We start from the raw sequence: 18,215 nt of genomic DNA, 5'->3' as shown, positions 1-18,215 counted from the left end.
GTCGACTCCTAAGGCTCTCCCCCGACCCAAACAATATCCAGAGCTCTCGACCGGTCCCTTTGTGGTCTTCTTTCGGCCCAAAACAAAATCGCTGAATCTATTACAGATTTCAAAAGACCTGACGGAACGGTTCTCGGCTGTGACCGAAATAAAAAAGGTCCGCTCAGACAGGCTGAGGGTCGTGCTGACTAACTCAAAGCAGGCAAACGATATTGCTTGCTGTGAGCACTTTACGAAGGACTATCACGTGTATATTCCAGCTGTAAAAGTACAGTCTGAAGGCGTTGTCACCGATGACAGTTTGACATGCGAGGATCTGCTGCAGTACGGGGTTGGCCGTTTTAGAGACCGCATACTTCAGCCAGTGAAAATACTCGAGTGCAAGCGTTTGCACTCAGTAGTAGTTGCGGGGGATGGTTCAAAAATGTACCCCCAATCAAACTCTTATCGGTTGACCTTCGCTGGTACCGCTTTGCCAAATTACGTCCTCTTGCACAAGGTTCGTCTGTCTGTGCGTCTGTTTGTGCCGCGGGTCATGAATTGCACAAAGTGTAAACAATTGGGTCACACAGTCACCCATTGTAGCAATAAGGCCCGCTGTGGAAAATGCGGGGAGAATCATCTAGATGATTCGTGCAGTAAGAATGCTGAGAAGTGTCCTTACTGTGCAGAGAATCTGCATGATATCTCGGCATGTCCCGCGTACAAACTACGCGGGGATAAACTAAAACGTTCCCTTTCGGGACGATCCGAACGTTCTTTCGCAGAAATGCTAAAGAAAGCTACACCACCAACCTCAACAAACATCTATGCTCACTTGCCTCCTAACGAGGGCGAGGCTGATGACCCACAAGAGGGAACATCTACTAGGGCGCCTAGAAGTTATAGGAAGAGGAGGAACATTTCCTCTCCTAAAGTTCGTTGTAAAGGCCAGAAGGTGTCCCTTGACGGGACTCCGAAAGTCACATCTATTGGAAGTGTTGCAACCAAACCGAAGCAATTAGCTCCTGGTCTCGGAGGATTAAACTCAGAGAAGGAGTTCCCAGCACTTCCCGGAACATCAAAAATCCCAAGTGTTCCTCTGTTTCAGTTCGAGAATAATCGCGGCACTGGAATTATCAAACTCTCGGACATTGTGGACTGGATAATAAAAACTTTCAATATAACTGATCCTATTAAAAGTCTTATGTTAGCTTTTCTCCCTACAGTAAGAACATTTTTGAAGCAGTTGACTGCTAAATGGCCCCTCCTTTCAGCGATTGTATCCTTCGATGGCTAACTCATCGAACGAGGTCACGGATTTGATCACTGTTCTACAGTGGAATTGCAGAAGTATCATCCCGAAAATCGATTCCTTCAAAATTTTAATAAATAATTTGAGTTGCGATGCATTTGCATTATGTGAAACTTGGTTAACTTCCGACATAGATCTCAACTTCCACGACTTTTATATTATTCGCCTGGATCGAGACACCCCCTATGGAGGAGTGCTTTTGGGGATCAAAAAGTGCTATTCCTTCTACAGAATTAACCTTCCCTCGATAACAGGTATTGAAGTTGTCGCTTGTCAAGTAACAACCAAAGGCAAAGATCTTTGCATAGCTTCCATATATATTCCCCCCAACACCGCGATTGGGCATCGCCGGCTACATGACATCATAGAATCCCTGCCTGCACCGCGACTAGTTTTAGGCGACTTTAACTCTCACGGTACGGAATGGGGTTGCCTTTATGATGATAACCGTTCCTCTTTAATTCACAATATTTGCGACAACTTCAACATGACAATTCTAAACACGGGTGAAATGACACGGATTCCTCCCCCACCAGCGCGCCCAAGCGCATTAGATTTATCCCTTTGCTCGACCTCGCTAAAGTTAGAATGCGCGTGGAAGGTAATCCCTGATCCCCACGGAAGCGACCATCTGCCGATCGTAGTCTCAATCAATAACGGCTCAAGGCCATTGGAAACAATCAATATTTCGTATGACCTCACACGAAATATCGATTGGAAGAGCTATGCTGCCGCGATATCCGACAACATCGAATCTACTCAAGAACTTCCTCCGGAGGAAGAGTACAGCTTTTTGGCTGGCTTGATTCTCGACAGCGCGAATCAAGCTCAGACTAAGCCAGTACCCGGCGCGAACATACAAAAACGTTCTCCCAATCCCTGGTGGGATAAAGAGTGCTCAGACGTGTACGCAGAGAAGGCCGCCGCGTTTAAGACCTTCCGGAACGACGGGTTACCCGCTAGTTTTCGACAGTACGCGACGTTAGACAAGCGAATGAAGAGTTTGATGAAAGCCAAAAAACGCGGTTATTGGCGCCGGTTCGTCGACGGATTAACGAGAGAAACATCGATGAGCACTCTTTGGGGAACAGCCCGACGTATGCGAAATCGAAACAGTACTAATGAGTGCGTGGAATATTCAAACCGTTGGATATTCGATTTCGCCAAGAAGGTTTGTCCGGATTCCGCCCCGGCACAGAAGATCTACCGCGCCGCGTCCCGTCACGATAACGCGAACGAAACACCTTTTTCGATGGTGGAGTTCTCACTTGCTCTTTTGTCGTGTAACAATAAAGCTCCAGGGCCAGACAGAATCAAATTCAACTTGTTGAAGAATCTGCCAGACTCTGCCAAGAGACGCTTGTTGAACTTATTTAATAAGTTTCTTGAGGCTAACATTGTCCCACACGATTGGAGGCAAGTGAAGGTCATCGCCATCCAAAAACCAGGAAAACCAGCCTCCGACCACAATTCGTATCGACCGATTGCAATGCTATCTTGTATCCGGAAGTTGTTCGAGAAAATGATCCTATCCCGCCTCGACAATTGGGTCGAAGCAAATGGCTTACTGTCAGATACACAGTTTGGCTTTCGCAAAGGCAAAGGGACGAACGATTGTCTTGCGTTGCTCTCAACCGAAATTCAAATGGCCTATGCTAGTAAAGAGCAAATGGCATCAGTGTTCCTAGATATAAAGGGGGCTTTTGATTCAGTTTCTATCAACATTCTTTCAGAGAAGCTGCACCAGCATGGTCTTTCAGCGACTTTAAACAACTTTTTACTAAACTTGTTGTCGGAAAAGCACATGCATTTTTCGCATGGTGACTTATCGACATCACGATTTAGCTACATGGGCCTTCCCCAGGGCTCATGTCTAAGCCCCCTGTTATACAATTTCTACGTCAACGACATTGATGAATGTCTTGACAATTCCTGCACGTTAAGACAACTTGCAGACGATGGCGTGGTGTCTGTTACGGGACCCAAAGCTGTCGATCTACAAGGACCATTACAGAATACCTTGGACAATTTGTCTGCATGGGCTATTAAGCTGGGTATCGAATTCTCCACGGAGAAAACTGAGCTAGTTGTATTTTCTAGGAAGCGTGAACCAGCACAACTACAGCTTCTATTAATGGGTCAAACTATAGCTCAGGTCTTCACAGTAAAATATCTAGGGGTCTGGTTCGACTCGAAAGGTACTTGGGGATGCCATATTCGGTATCTGAAACAGAAATGCCAACAAAGGATCAACTTTCTTCGTACAATAACGGGAACGTGGTGGGGTGCCCACCCAGGAGACCTAATTAGGTTGTATCAAACAACGATACTGTCGGTACTGGAATACGGATGCTTCTGCTTTCGATCCGCCGCGAACATACATTTCATCAAACTCGAAAGAATTCAGTATCGTTGTTTGCGTATCGCCTTAGGGTGCATGCAGTCGACCCATACGATGAGTCTCGAAGTCCTGTCGGGCGTTCTCCCGCTGAAAAATCGATTTTGGGAACTCTCATATCGATTGCTCATTCGATGCGATATCTTGAACCCGTTGGTGATTGAAAATTTCGAAAGGCTTGTTGAGCTAAATTCTCAGACCCGTTTTATGTCCCTGTACTTTGACTACATGGCGCAAAATATTAATCCTTCTTCTTACAATCCCAACCGTGTGCATTTCATAAATACTTCTGAATCTACTGTTTTCTTCGACACATCCATGAAAGACGAGATTAGTGGAATTCCGGATCACATACGCCCGCAAGTGGTTCCAAACATTTTTTATAATAAATTCCGAGAAGTCGACTGTTCTAAGATGTTTTATACTGACGGATCAAACCTCGAAGGGTCCACTGGCTTCGGTATTTTCAATCAAAAGTTCACCGCCTCCTACAAACTCAGTGACCCTGCTTCAGTTTACGCCGCAGAACTAGCTGCTATTCAGTATACCCTTGGAGTCATTGACACATTACCCGCAGACCATTACTTCATCGTTTCGGATAGTCTGAGTTCTATTGACGCTATTCGCTCGATGAAACATGGAAAGCATTCCTCGTATTTTTTGGGGAAAATACGGGAGCTACTGAGTGCTTTATCTGACAAATCTTTCCAGATTACCTTGGTGTGGGTCCCTTCTCATTGCTCCATTCCGGGCAATGAGAAGGCGGACTCCTTAGCTAAGGTGGGTGCCATTGAAGGTGACGTTTTTGAAAGACCAATTTGCTTCCACGAATTTTTCAGTATTACTCATCAGAGAACCCTCGAAAGTTGGCAAACCTCGTGGAGCAATGGGGAGCTAGGAAGGTGGCTACATTCGATAGTCCCTAAGGTATCGACGAAACCTTGGTTCAAGGGGATGGATGTGGGTCGTGACTTCATTCGTGTGATGTCCCGACTCATGGCGAACCATTACACGCTGGATGCACATCTCCGACGTATTGGGCTCGTGGAGAGTGGTATCTGCGCCTGTGGCGACGGTTATCACGATATAGAGCACATAGTCTGGGCATGCACCGAGTACAGTTCCGCCAGGTCTCGGCTTATGGACACCCTCCGGGCCCGAGGAAGACCACCCAACGTCCCGGTTCGAGATGTGTTGGCAAGCCGCGATGTCCTCTATATGTCCCTTATATACAACTTCATAAAAACCATCAATATCCAACTTTAACTGCCCCTTTTTCCTTATCATTCTCAGAAACGCTCTCTTCCACCTGTACCATACACCCACGATGGTTTGATGCGACTCCAAGGCGACACAAAACATCCCTGTCAAATGAGCCAACAAACACGGGACCTAAAGCACGAACATCACACGCACAACTCGAAATGTAGCCGATCAACATCTGAGCCGCACTACGAAATCGTCTGGAGAAACCCCTGCCATCTTAAGAACGACCACCCGGCGTCCCAGTACATGATTCTTCCTGATGAAGGCCACCCTGATTCTGTAATCCATCCGTTGATCTCCCGAAGTCTGAAACTGAAATAATGTTCTCCCCCTGCCATGTTTGTCCACCCTACTTCCCCTGACTCTTATACACAGAAGTAACACCCCTTCCCCCTCCCCCCACCCAAATATCTTCATGAAGCATTTAGCTCTTCTTGCCTTTTCTAGTTTTAACTATTATATTATATGATCTCGTTGAAAATGCCCAACTCTACTACCACATAAAATAACTCTAATTAATGTCTCCGAATCTTTACAAAATTTAATCACGCCCTCTAATTATTTCTACTTTTAAGATAGTCGTATTAATTTTCCCCCTTAGTTAAACATTATTTGCTCCAATAATCTCATTGCTAAAAATGTCAAACCATATTGCCATAAAAACTAAATGACCCCCTAATCTTACGAAAATTATATTACCCCCTTGTGTATATGTATAGCTAATCAATATGTAATCCCTTAGTTTTAAGTAATTTAAAATGTAAAACAAAACAAAATTGGCACCTTTAAGCTAACGCAAACCTGCCTTATCAAATAAACGAATTGGAAAAAAAAAGATATATACGAATCAACTATACGACACCCATAAGGCAAAACAAGTGTATGCAAATTATATACAACCGCCAAACATAAAAAGTGTATTTATTAGCAAAAATGTTCGCTGTGACAAAAATATTAATCAGTTGAATTAAATAGCTTTCATTTTTATATGTACATGGGATTATTTCAATTTGTTAGTAGAAATTTACCCACCACTTGGGTTCTTAAATTTACCTGCCTGGCTGACCCTAAATGACAGGACGGCCTAGATGCGTCCACCAAGAATTTCGGATTTATGTATACGAACTATCAAAAGTAAACAAAACAAAGCAAAATTTAGCGTTATTTTATTCTTTGCGCAAAACCTCCTCACTGCCGATTCGGTTCATTTGCTGCTGCTGGGTGCTCTTTTCCGGGTCTGCAACGCTCAACAAAATCAGACTTGCTTTTGTCGTGGTCTTAAACTCACTAACTAAACCACGATGGCCGCCTTCTGCAAGGTGTAAAAATAACGTCCCGCATTTCACCACCGTCGCTTGCTGAGTAGCGAATTCCGCGCTTGTTTTCGCAGCAGGAGAGTTGTGGCCACCTAAGCACTAACATTAATCCAAAAACAACTCATAAAAACAACAGCTATCTCATCATACAAAAATTTTCACAAGCAAAATTTACGAAAATTGCGAACGATCAAGGGACAGCGGTGAGTGTTTGTGTTGTCATAGCATAATACTCTAAAGCGAGTGTAATCAATAGTAGGTATTTTCCACCAATCAAATCAAAAATATGCTGGAACATTGCATCATAGCATGTTAAATTATAAAATAATCGTGACAGTTAAAGTTGAGCGAGTTTAGAAAATAATTTGTGTTTTGATTAGATAATTTTAGACGATCGGTGATCTTATCGCACATTTAGTAAAATATGTCTCTTATAAGATTTTTTTTTAATCTAAAGATTTATTTAAAACGGCTCAATGCGTTAGCACAACTTTTACAATAAGTAAAAATGAAAAAAATAGAATGTCGGTCTTCCAGATCTTGTTGACGCAGCTTGCTGCTGCGTGTTGAGATCCTTTTCCTTGGCGGTGAAGCCGCTTGGGGGTCATTCAGTCTACCTTCTCTCGCGTTCTCGTTCCCGTCCATGTCATCATCGGTACTGCTTTCTTGCTGTTCACGATCAGAGGTTCTTATTTGTTTATTATATCTCTTATAAGATTAAAGATACCCCGATTTTACGGTAAAATAGTTTTGGGAAAAATCCTTGTATCTGATTATTGGCATTTTCAGCGTTTTCCGCATCAGATAATGATGACGCCGAGGGGAATCTGGAACTATGGTATTTCTACCTTTCGTACACATTAATAAAGATTTACACCGAAAACTAAACTAATACTAGAAGAGCCGCTGCTAGATGGCGGGAGCGGTAACTACGCTATATTCCTCCCTAAGAAGAAAAAATTGGGCAAACACCAATCTTTCTCCCAATTCACCGAAAAAGCAGGAGGGGTAAGTTGGCGAAGTTCCTGATGCCTCTCGTTTTTTGCATCAAGTATTGTGAAATACCTTCTCCATTTCATTTAGTTGTAGGTTATACTATGTCTTCGAACGTAATAAGTGTTTTTTCTTAATTCTGAATATTTTGCGTTATTTATGGTGAGTTTTAATTTTTTACATGAATGATTTTATTTTTCGATAGTTCATGATCTACCTAAGTCAAAGGGATATAAAATGAAAACACCGCCAATCAGGCTGCTACTCTTTCGTATCAACTTCGGATGAATTTATTGAAAATCGGGTTCGGGTCGGGTACGGTTTCCATTTTTTTAATGCGTGTACGGGTCGGGTTCGGGTTCGGATTTTTTATGTCCGGGTTTGGGTACTGGATTTTTTTTAAAAATCCGGCTGCGGGTCGGATTCGGCTATACTTACTAATACAATATTCGGGTTCGAGTCGGGTCCGAATACGAACAAGAACCATACCCGCCCCTCTCAACTATGGTCCTTGCAATAGTTCATAAAACATTTAATTAGAAGTATTTATCAACATATCACAAAAAAGAAATCAAAAAAACTTGTGAGGTGCAAACGTGACTTGATCCGTAAAATCACATTAAAAAAGTAATAATTTTAAAATAACAAAAAAACATCACCTGCGAATAAAATCATCCAACACAACTCTCTCTGGCTTCTTCTCTCTATCAATTTCAGGGCAATGACTCGGTAGTAAGTACACTTTAGGTGCCGCAAGCGAATCCGTGTTTTTGGTGTAGTTTTAATTGGCTGACTTTGATGTATGGGTTTCATTTTGTTTCTTTCTCTTCCCTTTCTGCTCGTTCTATCATTATGATTTTTATTTCCGTTTTCTACCTTACACACTGTACTATTTTATTTGATTTACTTTTTTTCCAAATTACTATCTATATTCTAAACAACAACTATGTTTGTCTATCACATAATCTTTTCTATCTACCGTCGAATGAAAAAAGCATCTGAGAAAAAACTACCACAAACAATTATCAATGACACATATTAGTCTGCTTTTGGATGCGACCTAACATTGAATGTGAAAGTTTTTATCTGCAAAAATAATGAAATCGCGCTGCAGAATGACACTGACCATGGTGATGACATCCTGTAATTGTGTATAGTTTGAATTTAAAATTAATCCATGTATGTATTGTTGTTTAAAGCTGAGCTCTTTAGAAATCCAATTTTCGAACAGATACGCGTGATGCCCCAGGGTATCGTAAATCCAGCTTGAGTTTTCCATTGTACAAATTTTAATGTATGTAGACAGAACAGGCCGTTCGATGGTTACAGTTTATGTAAGCCTTGAAAAGGATGACAATGAAAATTCCGAACTATAACTCGGATGTATACTTTTTTGCATTGGAACTTGCGATCATTGATTTTGTGCTGGTCTTGACCTCATTTAACTTGTTGAACTGTCATGGTACAATTATTCATATTAATTTTTCATTAAGCATTATTTCCCAACACTTTTTGCACAAAAGCTTATACATAAATCATGAAAAAGGATGCGTGATAATGGTGATTTTTTTTAGTTCCGGACCTAACTGTGTCCCCTAGCAATCAGATTCCCATGTAAAAAAATCTCCAACATCGAAAACGAATAATCCCATTGAATCAATGAGCCACTTCCAACTGAATCACACGTTTTAGGACCCACATACCTAGCACACAGAAAGGAACGCCATGAGCAAATATTCCACCACGCCACCTTGAACGAATGTCCCTGTAATGAATGTTGCGTTCCTTTGTGCTGCATGTCCCCTTTGCACTGGAGTGACATGATTTTTATCCTGCACGAAGAATAAAAAAAATCAAGAGTGAAAAACCTCGAACATGAAAGTCGAAACCATGTTGCCGTCTCTGTTGGAAATGAAACATTTTCATTGTCCATTCTTTAATCCGTGCCCGGTTACAAATGCACACTGTGTACCTACGTACACAAAGAATTAGATTAATATTGGTGCAGAATTTTCAACGCGAGACTCATAACGTTTAGTGAACTTTAATCATTGCAATATATTTTCATTTAATTTCAATGAGTACTGTCCGATTGTGGTACCAAACATCAAATGTAATTAGTTTCTTTTTTGCAACATGTATGATTAAACGAAAAGTCGCGGTAACCCCGTTCAAAGCCCATCTCCGTTCAACCACTTACTCCGAAGCTTATCTCGTCGCTATGATCGCAAACACTGTAAATCGATGACAAAGCAAGCATATCCACCCGGGCATTGTAGCATGCTGAACTCTCCCAAGCAGCAAGATGCCGTGACCATCTAATCTACCTAAATAGATTTGAATGCTCGCAGAGATTGCCGAAAAGTGGTTCCTAGCATGCAACCACCGCCATCGCCACCATCAAGTTTGCATCCTAAGCTTTCAATTATTGTTGTGCCAAAGGAAGCACGAAACCTCGCACACCGCACGAATAAATAACATGTCTCGAACCGTAAGAAGCGCTAAACAAAAATGCAACATGAAACTAACTTCGGCGGATGTAACAACCTTGAGCATACGCAAACAAACCGGAATGGGTGTCATGTACTAGTAGATTAGAAACCAATTTAGTTGGAATGTTTTAACCCAGATTTGTGCGAATGTCTACCAGACTGAACAACTGTAATCTATAATCAAAATGATGAATTAACCGCTAACTAGAAAAAAAAATGACAAAGAATTTATACTAATAACTGATTTTATTTCGTTCTGCTTTATCTTTTTGTCACATCACTGAACTAGGGCAAGGGAACTGGATCCGGACACCGAACTTTGCTGTATGGTAATGCAATCCTGCTACGTCACAACAACAGCGATATGGTGAGTATTGCGTAGTTTTGCATCAGCTGAACATCATGAACTCTGCAGGATCGTTAATTACGGTGAAATAATTCAACAGTTGCAATTTGCAGTTAATATCCACTCTGAATTGTGAGTGGGCTTTATTTTTCTTATCAACTTGAACAGTGGTGAATTTCGAACAAAGATGTAACATATTTCGCTTCCGGATTCATTCTACCGATTGAATTAATTATTCGGCCAACCACCTAATTAAATGAAACTTGAATAAATGTATGCTAAAATGGTACTTGATTACCCGATCAAATGTGATCATATAATTATTATATTTTAACATTGCTGAATCATTTTGATTATGGTATACTAAAAACAACGTTTTAATATTAAAATATCATGTGCAATATTTTATATGAATATCAATGAATTCACATTTTTGTAATATCTGCTCTCTTACAACTACCGCTAACAAAGGTCACGATGAGCGTTTAGTGAATCTGTATGCGAGAATATCCATAGACGGAACGTAAATAAATGAACTTTGGGTATATCCCGGGTCAAAATTGTACTTTGGCTAAACGTAAGGAGGATCCCTTGGCTAAGTTCAAATTAGTATTTGCAGAAAAATCCGTTCGCAAGTTGATGATTTGGCAAGGTATCTGCAGTTGCGGAAGCAAAAATGACGCCCTTCACTCAATCACACAAAGGTTCCGTACAGTTCAGGCCTGACATGGGCAGCTAATATAACAATCGGGAAGTCATTTTTTCTGAAAAAGAATCAAGATTTTTGACCGCATAGAAAATTGTATGGCGTTCGACTCCAATTCGGTAGTTAACCATCGGTTGGCTATTCGCTCGAAGACCTTCACCAAACAGCTTGTTAAAGTGGTTGGGCGGAATGTCATCCGAGTTTGGAAGTGGTACTATGGTTCCAATTCGTCAACAGGATGAAAACTCACGCCATTGCATTGGGTAACCGATACAGTCCGGTTCTGAAGAGATGCTGTCCTCTGTCGAGTACCCACAGCAGCTCATTCAGAGTGAAGTTGGAGTTGTAAATATCATAGGTGTCTGGCAACAAATTTACGCGTTTTCATTCGGCCTTTTCCTTCTCCCGTTGGAACAGTTGTTGGCAGCTGGAGGTTGCTGTAGTGTTGTGCCAGTTCATCGTTGACGTTTCCCTGTCAACGTGTTTACTGCATACCGCATCACTGCCGTAGTGGAATTTGGAGACATCTTCGAGACGAAGTCTTCCCATGATCGCTGTTTAGCGTCCTGAATTGACTTTCTAGCTACCGCCATTAGCTGTTCGTGAGTTTTCTGCTGCTTGTGCATTAGCTTTTCGTGGGTCTTCTACCTGGATATGCCTCAGTACACTGCAGTGTTTTCCTACGTTTTCGCCATTGCTGCCTCTTTGTTGGAATTTAAATAATCCGGGAATTGAGACAACTATGGGGAAGAGATCCCTGTTGTGGGTGTCGGGAAGCGTTCGCCGAATGAATTTCGTAGCCACAATTTTCGAGCAGATTGTGAGCTCGATTGCTGATGTGGTACCGGAAGCTGGAGGAATCCGGATACGTTGCCCATCGTTAAGGATTACTAACTGTAACGTCAAAGTTTTCTCGGTGCAGAGTGAGCCTAATATGGTTGTTTTGTTGAAATCCCAGTAAATATGACGCCCAGTACAATCACCGGACGTGGAAACTGTTTGAGGAAACCATCCAGCTGTTATTGAAACTATTGAATACTAGGAGGGAGGTAGACTCACACCACCGTCCTTCGTTGTGGCAGTTGTACCTGAACTGCGATTGCTCGTATACTATCGTCGACATTGATTCGCTCGAAAAGTACACCATTCCGAATTAGAATACCTACTCCGTGTTGCCAGTATCGACAACTGCCAGTTTTCAGCAAGAAAATTTAGTTGTTGCCGAAGAAATCTGTTAGAACTACTCGGTTGACCACTTTTATTTGCTGATGTGCTATCAGGCTTGGTCCGTAATCATTGACCCGCTGTTTAAGTTCGCTGATGTTTCACTGAAGTACGAAGCATTTGCAGTCTCGACTGGTGAATGTCACTGACGAAGACGATAGTGATGAGATTGCCTGCGTATTTTGGCTGGCGTGTTCCATCGATTCCAGGACATAGTTGGGCTGCTTTCAACCGAGAGCTCGGTAGTCTGGTACGTCTGCTGTTGTTGTTGCGATGTTCCTTCACCGGTGGAAAGCCAGGAGGAGGATTGCGAAGGCTGTATACCCGTTAAGTAGGGACAGCCATCTTCCCCTCGGTCGATCCCTTCATTGTGAAGTGGAGAAGCAACTTTCTTCTTTTCTTCCCCAAGCCGGTTACTTGTTCGATACATGCTGGTCACATCTGTAACAGAAGAAGCTGCAACAGAGCCCCTTGGGAAGTGATGAAATATAAGTCCCACAGTGTCAGCCGCTGTCAAAAAACCACACTATTGCTTCCCGGACTACCGACAGTGTCCGGCGAAAGGGGGAAAGACTGTGTATTTTTCTTTAGTTGCTTCAATGGCGATGGTCTTTTCGATGGGCTTTTTTCGGGTGAGTGCAGCGTATGGTGCCAGGAATACATGTGAAAGTATTGTGTATCGTATCTGTACAAATATAGAGCGCAGTAGTATCTGTTAGAGGGTTGACAGATATGAAACTGACCTGAGGATGGCCCACTACACTATTATGCTCACGAACACCGACTGCGGTCGACTCTGGGGACAGACTTTGTGTTGTTCTGATCGTTTTCTCGTAGATGACGAACTCGACCATCCCGGCCCGGAAACAGTTCCTTGAATCTTCTCCGGATCTATTGGTTCCTCGCCGTTTCGACAGCCACCAGTACCAGATCGCTAATCTTCAGATCGTTAGCTTCCTCGAACCATTTGCTCCTTCGGGTGATGACCGATAGATACTCTTTCAGCCACGGCACCCAAAACTGGTTAGTAAAGTATTGGGCAAATTGGGTTGCTGCGTAGGGCATAGCGATTTTTTTTTTTTTTTTGAATTATCAAAATCCTCCCTTTTCATATTAAGACATAAGTCAAAGTAAGCTCAGATTCTGAATTTCGCATCATTCGGACAATATCAGATCCTCGCCCACTTCGCCTGAAGTTTTTGAAAGATATATTAAATGCTTTAACTTTTGAAGTGACTATCAGAAAATTACAATTCATACCTCTTTTAAAGGAAATAATCATAAGATATTTTGTTCTCTCCAGCCCGGGGACAACTTGACAGCTCCCATAAATTGAGCTTATAAGCAAAATTTTGTGGTGATTTGGTGATGTCATGGCGGCTCAAAAGGCACAAAATTTTAAAAAAGTGAATCCCATTTATTATTTTCCATATCTGTAAAAAATGAACAATTTAAGCATTTCTATCACCAAATTCATTTCCTGGCAGCATTCTTGCTAAAACCGGGCTCAATCGGTTTGCTGCCAAAATTCTGGAAAAAGTACACAAATTCCATACAAAAACAATTTTGCTAAATGTGTAGAAAATCCTACATATCTTGTTTATATTTCCTACCAAAATACTAGGACTCTTGACGTTCTTAATTCATTTGAAACAAGATGTCATAGGTTTACGAATTATTAAGCTTGGTGAATTACTTTCATTGGCCTAAGTGTTCCACATTTGGAATACGCATTTTCTAAACGTTGTTCTTGCTGCATTGACGGCATTCATAACACACCTTACGAAACACAGTTTTGTCCATCAAATCAGTGGTACATATATGAAATAATCTGTCAAGTTGTCCCCGGGTTGGTTCTCTCGAAAAGTTCGGAAAAGTAGGGTACTGGATTATTTTTAAAAAAAATTCTACTCCGTGCAGCAAATCATACATATTTTTCAGTTTTGTAATGTAAAAAAAATCTCAGAAATCAAACGGAACCTTTGCGAACTTTGTCCGAATACGAGAAGCTGGGGTTATAAAGCCTTTTGGCATTCATATAAATTTCATCATTTTCTTGTGCGCATATCTATATTATTGTTCAATCAATTTTAATAAAATGTACCTTGTCAAACGTAGAAAATCCTTAGGAACAAAATTCGTGCTGGTAAAATTCAGAAACATTATATTTTTAACATTTATTCTCGATTCCACATTTTTTTAATTAAATTGCACATATCTACTGCATTCAACAAAAAATATTATTCAATCTACTACTTGTAGTGAAAAAGACGCTTAGGGATTACATGAGAACAGTTTCATTTCTGGAAAAATATGAAAAGTTGGGATATTCGGACATTTAATGAAAAAACTGTGGTTTGTAGAGTTAATGTCAAAAAATTTCATATTTCTGAATTTTGCCGATAGCGAATCTATTTTTATTCTATTCACAAGAATTTTCCACGTTCAATAAGGTACCGTTTATGTTAATTGAGTGAAGAATAATAGAGATATATGCAAAAGAAAATATCTTAATTCATATACTAAGATTATTTCCGTTAAAAAAAGTTATGAATAGTAATTTTTTGAGTGCTACTGTAAAAGTTTTAAAAGTTCATATGTGCATTTTCTCCATATTTTCCCATAGTACCAATTTCAAAAACCTCAAGCAAATTGGGCCGTGGTCTAAGATTGTCCGAACGATGTGATCTTTGATCTTTGACATTTGTCACAATAAGAAAGGGGGACTTTGAGAATTCAAAAATGAGTGATTTTTTGCTCCGCGATTCACCGGCTCCGTCGAAAGGATCTTGACGCCGGTTGAGCTGCCCAGGAGAAAGTGGTTGGGCGTCTGAGTTTCTTGCCCAACCGACTCTATCGGTATGTATGTTAACGGCCTCGAGTTAACCATAGCTTCTGCTTCGTAGAGAATGGTTTCCAATGCCTCGTCATCCGGCTCGCAAGGCGCTTGCCAAGTTACCCCAACAAGTAGGGGATTCCAAAAGCTACCCAGCACTTTAAGTTGCTTTGTCCACCTTAGCTAGGACCAGTCCGAAGTAATGCAGACCAATGAAAGTAAATGGTCGGTCAAATGTTGTCAGTCGCATCTCTGAAAGCGGAGCCATGACTGGTGGTCTTGGAACGGTGCACTTCACGCGACACCAGATGCTGTTTCTGGCCGCCATCTTCACAAGGACCTAGGTTTAACGTTGGGGTTGGTGAATGTCATTGACGATGGTTTCGCGGTTGGCGTGCCGGAAACGGCGATGATACCAGTCTGCATAAAGAAATGTGATTAGGTGGTGTTTAAGGAGGATCGTAGGAAACTTAGCTTCGTTCGGTGCATATGGGGTAGCACCGACTTGTAAAATGCAGTTGTTATCTGGGAATAGCCAGATCTTAAAGTTTGAGCGTGGACTTGTCTACGATACGATGACGGTCACTTCAGTTAATTCGTTCTGGAAGGCCTCGATTTTCGCCGTACTCCACAGCGCATATTCAACTCGTTGTAGTTCATCCTGTGTAACCATACCGAGTTCCAGATGTCGACCCTTTCTCTTCCGAAGTAGGTTGTCAAGGTAACGGAGAACATAGACTGTTGCGCGGTATAATCTGGTCCATGAGCTCAACCGAGAGATACTTATTTTCGGAACTAAATAACCCAGATTGAAATGGATGGGAGGAAGTTCTCTGTAAGTCCTGGGAACTGATTGTTCTTTGGGTCACTGGACCCTAAGCTTCTGCAGGATATCTTGTACTCGAATGCACGGAATATTCATTGAAATTGAAAATGTTACTTGAGCTTTCCCCTCTGCGTTTAAACGAATGTACACCACACATCAATTCACCACTTCGCTAGAGTCCACGAAGACAGCGCTGGATACACAATGCGTCCAATTTCAGAAACAGATTCGTCCGTTGTCGCCATCGCAAATATATATCCTGCGGAATTCGCTAATCTCAGCATGTTCCTCTAGGCCAGACGTGGAAGAGTTTCTCATTTGGTGGGAACGTGTTAATTTTCCAAGATCTAAGGTCTCTTCGCATGACAAAGGAGTATACAACTGCGTCACCTTTCGGCAGCCACTATCTTCCTAGCACGGACTCCAAGTTCTGGTCTCTCTCCAGGGCAAGATTTTTGACTACTTCCTCACCTAGCTCACCAATCCCTCGCAGGATATCCACCTTGTTCGACAAGAAGTGACGACAGCCATTACAATGTACCAGCTTGATCTCGTTGACTATTTCTATTACCATCTATTATAATCTTGAAACTATCCAAGGTAACCGTCCCCGTAGTGTTTGTTCAAGATAGAAGCACGTGGGGGGTTCCAGGCAAACTCCTGAGCATTAAGGTTCTTCAAGAACTGGGCCGTAGCGGGCGAACTGGTCGCCCCGAATGTTGCCACGTTTGTGGACAGTCTGAGGGGGATTCTCTAAATAGGAAATGTTGTGGTTGGCCATCTGGAGAACGACCTTTTATATAGTGGAACATTCCCATTATATTTCTATACGTGGTAACCGGAAACTGTCGAAATTGGCACAATATTTGCATAAGCGGAGTCAGTACCCTTATGCAGTTTCGACTTGAAGGATACTCTGCCTATTTTTGCTGCTACATCCCAAATCAATCTGACTTTATCTGATTTCTTGTGGTTGGTCACGACGCCTAAGGAAAGGTACCTTTTCTCCTAGCGGTGGTTCTCGTGCAAATCTTCGTTCCAAAGTCATCATAGGGCGAACTGCCATTGGGTTATCAGCGTTCCATAGAAGCCCGGATTCGAAACCGACTCCCGATTAAGTCCCCCGTGTTGTCTCCTGCTGAATCCGCCTCGCGCGTTTTTCATTCTTAGTTTCTTATGTATCTTTTGAGGTTCGACACCAGCATTCTCCAGCACGAAATTGTTACGAAGTTGCTTGTTCATTTCGCGATCCGCATCAGAAACCGCTCCAACGTGGAAATTTATGATTGCTGTTGAGCTTGGCCGCCCGGGATGCATCCGTGGATGCTCCAACCTAGTCGGTATTTCGCACCGATTGGGTCACACAGTTCCCCTTTACGAAGTTTGAGCGGACCACAGAGTCGCAGATTGTCCACTCCGATCAACAACTGCAGCTGCACCAACTCGTAGTCTTCCAACAGGAGGTCCCGCAGGAGCGGAAAGCGGCGTGGTAGATCGTGATACTTGAGGGTTTGAGAGGTAAAAGGTGACCAAGGGTACGGACATCTACGCGATAGCGAGTTCTAGAAGAGTATACCAGGTGACCAATTGAACTCCTCAGAGGAAACGTCACTAGCAGAAATACTAATGTTGTTATAAGTGGTGGAAAAGGAATGGAGAAAGGTGTAGTGCTTTTGTCGACATTCTTCAATTCCACATGCAGTCCACGACTGACATGGCCATTTGCCGTGACTGTTCAGGCATGTCCAACATAGACCCTTCTGCTACACCACTTTCCTTCGTTTGTCTACGCTTGCCGCTTTGAACTGAGGGTACTCGGACACGCGATGACGGTAACGCTCGCATGTCAAACGCGGTATAACTGTTTGGTAATTTTTCGTCCTACTGTTCGTTGTGTTTGGAAACTCTTTGAGTGGGTGTTGACTATACCAGCATCCTTTGGTTTCCGCTTGTAGGTTTGAACTGTGTTCACAAATCCTGGAAGATCATAGGTTGCTTCGCTGGCAGCGGTCAGGAGTTCTAACATGAGCTCGCCGAATGTTTCAAAATTGACTGAATTAAGACTCCTCTTGAATTCAACCCATCCCAGTCGCATCGATCCAGGTAATTTCTCCACTAGCACCTGCATCAACATTGGATTTGCTAAGTGGTCGTGTTGATCAGCTGCTTTTATATGGTCCACGAGATTTTGCACAACATGTCCAAATTGCATCCGCGTCTCAAGTCGAGCGTGCCTTGGTACCGGTACGTGGTGAATCTTGTTCAGGAGAGCTAGAATTAAGTGCCCTGTTTGCCGTATAGTGTACGATCACGTGCTGTACACTCACTGGAAAAAGTATCTGACTTTTCACCGACTCCAAAGCCTCTATTAGCTGTCTTTTCTCGTTCGCCTGACGTTTGACCTCTGCCAGTTGCATATGATTAGGCTCTTTCTTTTCCTCCAGTTCTTGTTCCCGCAGGAGCTGTTCTTGCTCTACCATCTTCAGTTGTTCTCCCAGAGCGGCAATTGCAAGAAATC

The 18,215-nt window shown here is 42.3% G+C and overlaps 1 protein-coding gene across 30 annotated transcripts in view; it reads left to right on the top strand.

The window, feature by feature from the left end:
- LOC131691502 (ryanodine receptor) overlaps window positions 1-18,215 on the top strand; it is a 120,067-nt gene that overhangs the window by 59,052 nt on the left and 42,800 nt on the right. For 19 of the 30 annotated variants that reach the window (XM_058977954.1, XM_058977952.1, XM_058977956.1 and 16 more), the window contains exons 4-5: window positions 7,985-7,999; window positions 10,049-10,126. In XM_058977954.1, coding sequence (XP_058833937.1) covers window positions 7,985-7,999; window positions 10,049-10,126 — 93 coding nt within the window. The remainder of the gene's footprint in view (window positions 1-7,984; window positions 8,000-10,048; window positions 10,127-18,215) is intronic. The other 11 variants (XM_058977981.1, XM_058977975.1, XM_058977971.1 and 8 more) reach the window with 1 other exon arrangement.

This window comes from Topomyia yanbarensis, chromosome 3, assembly GCF_030247195.1.
Source record: "Topomyia yanbarensis strain Yona2022 chromosome 3, ASM3024719v1, whole genome shotgun sequence".
Lineage (NCBI taxonomy): Eukaryota > Metazoa > Arthropoda > Insecta > Diptera > Culicidae > Topomyia > Topomyia yanbarensis.
The sequence above is the reverse complement of the archived record's forward strand: the minus strand, read 5'-3'. Positions and strand labels throughout refer to the sequence as shown.